The 10,081-nt window shown below is 34.6% G+C and overlaps 1 protein-coding gene across 1 annotated transcript in view; it reads right to left on the reverse strand.

Annotated features, from left to right (window-relative positions):
* Positions 1–299: 299 nt before the first annotated feature.
* The window catches only part of eif4a3 (eukaryotic translation initiation factor 4A3), a 29,058-nt gene continuing 19,276 nt past the window's right edge, over positions 300–10,081 (reverse strand). Inside the window, exons 10-12 of the mRNA XM_079843894.1 lie at positions 10,049–10,081; positions 7,110–7,237; positions 300–485 (exon numbers count right to left, since the gene is read on the reverse strand). The exon at positions 10,049–10,081 is cut by the window's right edge and continues 75 nt beyond it. Of these exons, the coding sequence (XP_079700020.1) occupies positions 469–485; positions 7,110–7,237; positions 10,049–10,081 (178 nt within the window). The 3' untranslated portion in view covers positions 300–468. The remainder of the gene's footprint in view (positions 486–7,109; positions 7,238–10,048) is intronic.

Below are 10,081 nucleotides of genomic sequence, written 5' to 3' on the forward strand. Positions count from 1 at the left end.
CTGTTGAGCCTTTTTCGGCTAAACTTACCCATCAATACGAACATTTACAATTCTAAATATCTGTTTATTTTTATTGAACAAACCTTGCTCTGCGTCCGGATCTCGGCACTTCCATACGGCTCTGCTGTTAGCGGTGATTGCTTCTATTGTTCTCTTTGGTCAGATAAAAGTGCTAAATGATTGAATGTAGCTGTACTAACTCGCTAAAACATGTTAGCATTTTATTGACTTTTAATCGTCATCTTAACGTCCCTCCTTCAGTACACACTGCACCTCTAGAATAACCACATCAGATCAAAGATGGAGACAGATTCTTTATTTACAAAACCCAATACAGCGCAGGAAACAGATCAACTTCCGTCACATCAGAGCGCTCAAACTACATAAAAACAGTAAATAAGAGAAATACAAGAGGTGGAAAATAAAAGATCCAAATGCAAGCCCAGCGGCCCTGGAGAACCCCAGCCCTCAGATCAGATCAGCCACTGAAACACACACAGGCAAACACACACATCATCTCTACAGATCAATAAACAACATTTATATGCAGTTACACAATGAGGACTTCATAGATTGTGTGCCCAATAAAGCACAATTACAGTCAACCTTAAAACTGACACAAGGATCTGCATTTTGCCATGAATTAACACTCAATCTGAGCATTTAGTCTGTGCTAAACCGTGCTAGCAACATGCTAATAATATTAAAAAATGCTAATGTACTAAATCATGCTAGCAAAATGCTAATTCATGCTAGCAATGTGCTAAACTGCGCTAGATGTTATAACATGCTAATATTGTTAAAACATGTTAACAATACTAAATTGTGCTAGAAACATGTTAATTCATGCTAGCAATGTGCTAAACTGCGCTAGATGTTATAACATGCTAATATTGTTAAAACATGTTAACAATACTAAATTGTGCTAGAAACATGCTAATTCATGCTAGCAATGTGCTAAACTGCGCTAGATGTTATAACATGCTAATATTGTTAAAACATGTTAACAATACTAAATTGTGCTAGAAACATGCTAATTCATGCTAGCAATGTGCTAAACTGCGCTAGATGTTATAACATGCTAATATTGTTAAAACATGTTAACAATACTAAATTGTGCTAGAAACATGTTAATTCATGCTAGCAATGTGCTAAACTGCGCTAGATGTTATAACATGCTAATATTGTTAAAACATGTTAACAATACTAAATTGTGCTGGAAACATGCTAATTCATGCTAGCAATGTGCTAAACTGCGCTAGATGTTATAACATGCTAATATTGTTAAAACATGTTAACAATACTAAATTGTGCTAGAAACATGTTAATTCATGCTAGCAATGTGCTAAACTGCGCTAGATGTTATAACATGCTAATATTGTTAAAACATGTTAACAATACTAAATTGTGCTAGAAACATGTTAATTCATGCTAGCAATGTGCTAAACTGCGCTAGATGTTATAACATGCTAATATTGTTAAAACATGTTAACAATACTAAATTGTGCTAGAAACATGTTAATTCATGCTAGCAATGTGCTAAACTGCGCTAGATGTTATAACATGCTAATATTGTTAAAACATGTTAACAATACTAAATTGTGCTGGAAACATGCTAATTCATGCTAGCAATGTGCTAAACTGCGCTAGATGTTATAACATGCTAATATTGTTAAAACATGTTAACAATACTAAATTGTGCTAGAAACATGTTACTTCATGCTAGCAATGTGCTAAACTGCACTAGATGTTATAACATGCTAATATTGTTAAAACATGTTAACAATACTAAATTGTGCTAGAAACATGTTAATTCATGCTAGCAATGTGCTAAACTGCGCTAGATGTTATAACATGCTAATATTGTTAAAACATGTTAACAATACTAAATTGTGCTGGAAACATGTTAATTCATGCTAGCAATGTGCTAAACTGCGCTAGATGTTATAACATGCTAATATTGTTAAAACATGTTAACAATACTAAATTGTGCTAGAAACATGTTAATTCATGCTAGCAATGTGCTAAACTGCACTAGATGTTATAACATGCTAATATTGTTAAAACATGTTAACAATACTAAATTGTGCTGGAAACATGTTAATTCATGCTAGCAATGTGCTAAACTGCACTAGATGTTATAACATGCTAATATTGTTAAAACATGTTAACAATACTAAATTGTGCTAGAAACATGCTAATTCATGCTAGCAATGTGCTAAACTGCACTAGATGTTATAACATGCTAATATTGTTAAAACATGTTAACAATACTAAATTGTGCTAGAAACATGCTAATTCATGCTAGCAATGTGCTAAACTGCACTAGATGTTATAACATGCTAATATTGTTAAAACATGTTAACAATACTAAATTGTGCTAGAAACATGTTAATTCATGCTAGCAATGTGCTAAACTGCGCTAGATGTTATAACATGCTAATATTGTTAAAACATGTTAACAATACTAAATTGTGCTGGAAACATGCTAATTCATGCTAGCAATGTGCTAAACTGCGCTAGATGTTATAACATGCTAATATTGTTAAAACATGTTAACAATACTAAATTGTGCTAGAAACATGCTAATTCATGCTAGCAATGTGCTAAACTGCGCTAGATGTTATAACATGCTAATATTGTTAAAACATGTTAACAATACTAAATTGTGCTGGAAACATGCTAATTCATGCTAGCAATGTGCTAAACTGCGCTAGATGTTATAACATGCTAATATTGTTAAAACATGTTAACAATACTAAATTGTGCTAGAAACATGTTAATTCATGCTAGCAATGTGCTAAACTGCGCTAGATGTTATAACATGCTAATATTGTTAAAACATGTTAACAATACTAAATTGTGCTAGAAACATGTTAATTCATGCTAGCAATGTGCTAAACTGCGCTAGATGTTATAACATGCTAATATTGTTAAAACATGTTAACAATACTAAATTGTGCTAGAAACATGTTAATTCATGCTAGCAATGTGCTAAACTGCGCTAGATGTTATAACATGCTAATATTGTTAAAACATGTTAACAATACTAAATTGTGCTAGAAACATGTTAATTCATGCTAGCAATGTGCTAAACTGCGCTAGATGTTATAACATGCTAATATTGTTAAAACATGTTAACAATACTAAATTGTGCTAGAAACATGTTAATTCATGCTAGCAATGTGCTAAACTGCACTAGATGTTATAACATGCTAATATTGTTAAAACATGTTAACAATACTAAATTGTGCTAGAAACATGTTAATTCATGCTAGCAATGTGCTAAACTGCGCTAGATGTTATAACATGCTAATATTGTTAAAACATGTTAACAATACTAAATTGTGCTAGAAACATGTTAATTCATGCTAGCAATGTGCTAAACTGCGCTAGATGTTATAACATGCTAATATTGTTAAAACATGTTAACAATACTAAATTGTGCTAGAAACATGTTAATTCATGCTAGCAATGTGCTAAACTGCGCTAGATGTTATAACATGCTAATATTGTTAAAACATGTTAACAATACTAAATTGTGCTAGAAACATGTTAATTCATGCTAGCAATGTGCTAAACTGCGCTAGATGTTATAACATGCTAATATTGTTAAAACATGTTAACAATACTAAATTGTGCTGGAAACATGCTAATTCATGCTAGCAATGTGCTAAACTGCGCTAGATGTTATAACATGCTAATATTGTTAAAACATGTTAACAATACTAAATTGTGCTAGAAACATGTTAATTCATGCTAGCAATGTGCTAAACTGCGCTAGATGTTATAACATGCTAATATTGTTAAAACATGTTAACAATACTAAATTGTGCTAGAAACATGTTAATTCATGCTAGCAATGTGCTAAACTGCACTAGATGTTATAACATGCTAATATTGTTAAAACATGTTAACAATACTAAATTGTGCTAGAAACATGTTAATTCATGCTAGCAATGTGCTAAACTGCGCTAGATGTTATAACATGCTAATATTGTTAAAACATGTTAACAATACTAAATTGTGCTGGAAACATGTTAATTCATGCTAGCAATGTGCTAAACTGCGCTAGATGTTATAACATGCTAATATTGTTAAAACATGTTAACAATACTAAATTGTGCTGGAAACATGTTAATTCATGCTAGCAATGTGCTAAACTGCGCTAGATGTTATAACATGCTAATATTGTTAAAACATGTTAACAATACTAAATTGTGCTAGAAACATGTTAATTCATGCTAGCAATGTGCTAAACTGCGCTAGATGTTATAACATGCTAATATTGTTAAAACATGTTAACAATACTAAATTGTGCTAGAAACATGTTAATTCATGCTAGCAATGTGCTAAACTGCACTAGATGTTATAACATGCTAATATTGTTAAAACATGTTAACAATACTAAATTGTGCTAGAAACATGTTAATTCATGCTAGCAATGTGCTAAACTGCGCTAGATGTTATAACATGCTAATATTGTTAAAACATGTTAACAATACTAAATTGTGCTGGAAACATGTTAATTCATGCTAGCAATGTGCTAAACTGCGCTAGATGTTATAACATGCTAATATTGTTAAAACATGTTAACAATACTAAATTGTGCTAGAAACATGTTAATTCATGCTAGCAATGTGCTAAACTGCGCTAGATGTTATAACATGCTAATATTGTTAAAACATGTTAACAATACTAAATTGTGCTAGAAACATGTTAATTCATGCTAGCAATGTGCTAAACTGCGCTAGATGTTATAACATGCTAATATTGTTAAAACATGTTAACAATACTAAATTGTGCTAGAAACATGTTAATTCATGCTAGCAATGTGCTAAACTGCGCTAGATGTTATAACATGCTAATATTGTTAAAACATGTTAACAATACTAAATTGTGCTGGAAACATGCTAATTCATGCTAGCAATGTGCTAAACTGCGCTAGATGTTATAACATGCTAATATTGTTAAAACATGTTAACAATACTAAATTGTGCTAGAAACATGTTAATTCATGCTAGCAATGTGCTAAACTGCGCTAGATGTTATAACATGCTAATATTGTTAAAACATGTTAACAATACTAAATTGTGCTAGAAACATGTTAATTCATGCTAGCAATGTGCTAAACTGCACTAGATGTTATAACATGCTAATATTGTTAAAACATGTTAACAATACTAAATTGTGCTAGAAACATGTTAATTCATGCTAGCAATGTGCTAAACTGCGCTAGATGTTATAACATGCTAATATTGTTAAAACATGTTAACAATACTAAATTGTGCTGGAAACATGCTAATTCATGCTAGCAATGTGCTAAACTGCGCTAGATGTTATAACATGCTAATATTGTTAAAACATGTTAACAATACTAAATTGTGCTAGAAACATGTTAATTCATGCTAGCAATGTGCTAAACTGCGCTAGATGTTATAACATGCTAATATTGTTAAAACATGTTAACAATACTAAATTGTGCTAGAAACATGTTAATTCATGCTAGCAATGTGCTAAACTGCACTAGATGTTATAACATGCTAATATTGTTAAAACATGTTAACAATACTAAATTGTGCTAGAAACATGTTAATTCATGCTAGCAATGTGCTAAACTGCGCTAGATGTTATAACATGCTAATATTGTTAAAACATGTTAACAATACTAAATTGTGCTGGAAACATGTTAATTCATGCTAGCAATGTGCTAAACTGCGCTAGATGTTATAACATGCTAATATTGTTAAAACATGTTAACAATACTAAATTGTGCTGGAAACATGTTAATTCATGCTAGCAATGTGCTAAACTGCGCTAGATGTTATAACATGCTAATATTGTTAAAACATGTTAACAATACTAAATTGTGCTGGAAACATGTTAATTCATGCTAGCAAAATGGTAATGACGTTGAAATGTGGTAATGTGCTAAATCGTTTAAGAAACAAGTTAAATCATGCCAGGAAAACATGCTAATAACGTTAAACATATTAATGTACTAAATCGTGCTAGAAACATGTTGAATCATGTTAACAACATGCTAATTAATGCTAGCAATGTGCAAAATCGTTTTACAAACAAGTTAAATCATGCTAGCAACATGCTTATAACGTTAAAACGTGTTAATGTACTAAATCGTGCTAGAAATACGTTTAATCATGGTGGCAACATGCTAATAGCGTTAAAACATGTTAATGTACTAAATTGTGCTAGGAACATGTTAAATCATGCTTCAAAATGCTAAATCATGTTAGCAACATGCTAATAACATTAAAACATGCTAACAATGTGTTGAATCGTGCTAGAAACATGCTAATATTGTTAATACGTGTTAATGTACTAAATCATGCTAGCAATGTGTTAAACCGTGCTAGAAACACGTTAAAGCAAACATGCTAATTAATGCTAGCAACGTTAAAATGTGTTAATGTGCGAAACCACGCTAGAAATGTGTAGAATCATGCTAGCAAACATGCTAATTGATGTAATAAACGTGTCATCAGTAATCAGAATCCCTTGTGTTGAATATGATGATGTCGTCCCACTGGTTGGTGTGTGTGTGTGTGTGTGTGTGTGTGTGTGTGTGTGTGTGTGTGTGTGTGTGTGTGTGTGTGTGTGTGTGTGTGTGTGTGTGTGTGTGTGAGTGAGTGAGTGAGTGAGTGTGTGTGTGTGTGAGTGTGAGTGTGTGTGTGTGTGTGTGTGTGTGTGTGTGTGTGTGTGTGTGTGTGTGTGTGTGTGAGTGTGTGTGTGTGTGTGTGTGTGTGTGTGTGTGTGTGTGTGTGAGTGTGTGTGTGTGTGTGTGTGTGTGTGTGTGTGTGTGTGTGTGTGTGTGTGTGTGTGTGTGTGAGTGAGTGAGTGAGTGTGTGTGAGTGTGTGTGTGAGTGAGTGTGTGAGTGAGTGAGTGTGTGAGTGTGTGTGTGTGTGTGTGTGTGTGTGTGTGTGTGTGTGTGTGTGTGTGTGTGTGTGTGTGTGTGTGAGTGTGTGTGTGTGTGTGTGTGTGTGTGTGTGTGTGTGTGAGTGAGTGAGTGAGTGAGTGTGTGTGTGAGTGTGTGTGTGAGTGAGTGTGTGAGTGAGTGTGTGTGTGTGTGTGTGTGTGTGTGTCTCACCGTTCATGGGCATCTCGTCGATCTGTGTGGAGTAGTATTGCTCGATGTCACGCAGGATGCGGATGTCGTCGTTCTTCACGAAGTTGATGGCCACGCCCTTCCTGCCGTAACGACCCGATCGACCAATCCTGACGAGCGACACGACAGATCAAACACACTGACCAACATCTGCATCTGATGTCATCAAACGCTCTAGATTTCATCGTGTCGTTTTTAAAAAATGTATTTTGTATTTTGAGATGATTTGACGGTACTTATTAATATTTGTGTTCTACTTTTGCCATTGAAAATAATAATAATAATTTAAAAAATATATAATTTTTTCAAACAGTATTTCAGGTTAGAGTCTAGGCTTTCAAAATACATGTTTTGAAGGCAGATTAGCGCCCTCTGTTGGAACACATTTAACGATTTTAGATGGATTTGAATATATATATATATTAAAAAAAAAACTGAAAGACTATTTATTATAAAGTTTTAGATCTTTTTTGTTGTTGTTAGAAATAGTGATTTAAAGTGTTCGTTTTTGCATTATGATAATAATAATAATAATAATAATAATAATAATAATAATGTATACAGTCAAACCTAATCATTGTGTTAGGAAGAGAAAGCAAATAACCGACACATTTCTTTATTCAGAATTTGTAAAAATTAGGGCTGTCAAAAGATTAATCGCGATTAATCGCATCCAAAATAAAAGTTTGTGTTTACATAATATATGTGTGTGTACTCTGTTAATTATTATTTATATATAAATACACACACAAGCATGTATATATTTAAGAAAAAAATATTTTATATATAAAACATTTATATTTATATACATTATAGATTATATAAATGTATATACATGCAAATATTTCTTAAATATATACATGAATGTGTGTGTGTGTGTGTGTGTCAATGGATGTTACTATCACACTCTTGATGACTTTTTCAGCATTGTAGCAGATTTGTAGACACAAATATTCCGTGAATTTGTGTTTTTGCAGATTTCTCGTTCATTTCCTATGGTGGTCATTTCTGACTGAAGAACACAAGTGGGGTATTTTGTTTACGACCCCTTAGCATTCTCAAATCATGCCCTCAATGTTTTTGTGTCTTAACATACCTAGTGCCAATAAAGTCATCAGGTTTCATATCATTCTGATGAAGCTGTGATTTTTACAATTTCAGAAATGGCAGAAGAGCACCAGAGGGTCAAAGGAGATTCTCAATATTCAGATGTTTTTGCTCCCTCAGATTCTCAAATATCGTCCTAATAAACCACACACCAGTGAGAGATTATTGACCCTTATGATGGTTTTGTGCTCCAGGGTAATTGGGACATTTTAAATCAACAGTATATTTTTTGTTAACCGTTCACCATCTCTTGGCGTAAATCGCAATATCGTATCTTGAGTTCAGTATCATGAGGGTTTTTTAAAGGGATTTCAAAACACGGCATCATGAAGCTAAGCGTTATGAATCAGTGAGTCGATTCAGGGGTTCAGAGTGTTATGAATCAGTGAGTCGATTCAGCGGTTCAGAGCGTTATGAATCAGTGAGTCGATTCAGCGGTTCAGAGCGTTATGAATCAGTGAGTCGATTCAGGGGTTCAGAGTGTTATGAATCAGTGAGTCGATTCAGGGGTTCAGAGTGTTATGAATCAGTGAGTCGATTCAGGGGTTCAGAGTGTTATGAATCAGTGAGTCGATTCAGCGGTTCAGAGCGTTATGAATCAGTGAGTCGATTCAGGGGTTCAGAGTGTTATGAATCAGTGAGTCGATTCAGCGGTTCAGAGCGTTATGAATCAGTGAGTCGATTCAGCGGTTCAGAGCGTTATGAATCAGTGAGTCGATTCAGCGGTTCAGAGCATTATGAATCAATGAGTCGATTCAGGGGTTCAGAGCGTTATGAATCAGTGAGTCGATTCAGGGGTTCAGAGCGTTATGAATCAGTGAGTCGATTCAGGGGTTCAGAGCGTTATGAATCAGTGAGTCGATTCAGCAGTTCAGAGCGTTATGAATCAGTGAGTCGATTCAGCGGTTCAGAGCGTTATGAATCAGTGAGTCGATTCAGCGGTTCAGAACATTATGAATCAGTGAGTCGATTCAGCGGTTTGGATCGCCAAATTTCAGCAGTTTGGCGGTTTGACACGCGATCCGAATCATGAATCGACTCACTGATTCATTACGCTCAGAACCGCTGAATCGACTCACTGATTCATAACGCCCTGAACCGCTGAATCGACTCACTGATTCATTACGCTCAGAACCGCTGAATCGACTCACTGATTCATAACGCCCTGAACCGCTGAATCGACTCACTGATTTACAACGTTCTGAACCACTGAATCGACTCACTGATTCATAACGCTCTGAACTACTGAATCGACTCACCGACTCATAACGCTCTGAACCGCTGAATCGACTCACTGATTCATAACGCTCTGAACCGCTGAATCGACTCACTGATTCATAACGCTCTGAAGCTTCATGATGCAGTGTTTTGAAATCGTCATCACTATACAAGTCGTTATTTAGGGTTTTTTTGCGCACAGAAACTATTCTCGTCTTCATAAAGTTATTGTAGAGCCGCTGTAGTGAGATGGACTTTGTAACTTTAGTCTTTAGTGTCTTTTAAGGGTCTTGAGAGTGTAAAGTTGAGCCAATGGAGGCCTTTCTCAGCATCAGATTTACACTAAAATATCTTCATTTGTGTCTGAAGATGAACGGAGGTCTGACGGGTGTCCAACCACATGAGGCTCAGTCATTAATCACACAATTTACAGTTTTGTGGGTGAACTAACCCTTTAATGCGTTAGTTTTAGTTAACTACAGTAACTCTGGTCCAGATGTTTCAGTCTGAACGGTAAGATCAGCGAGCGAGCTCATCCTGGCACTCGCTACTGTGTGTGTGTGTGTGTGTGTGTGTGTGTGTGTGTGTGTGTGTACCTGTGGATGTACAGCTCTCTGTTGTTGGGAAGG

This window comes from Gobio gobio (genome assembly GCF_949357685.1).
Source record: "Gobio gobio genome assembly, chromosome: 19".
In the NCBI taxonomy this organism is placed as follows: domain Eukaryota; kingdom Metazoa; phylum Chordata; class Actinopteri; order Cypriniformes; family Gobionidae; genus Gobio; species Gobio gobio.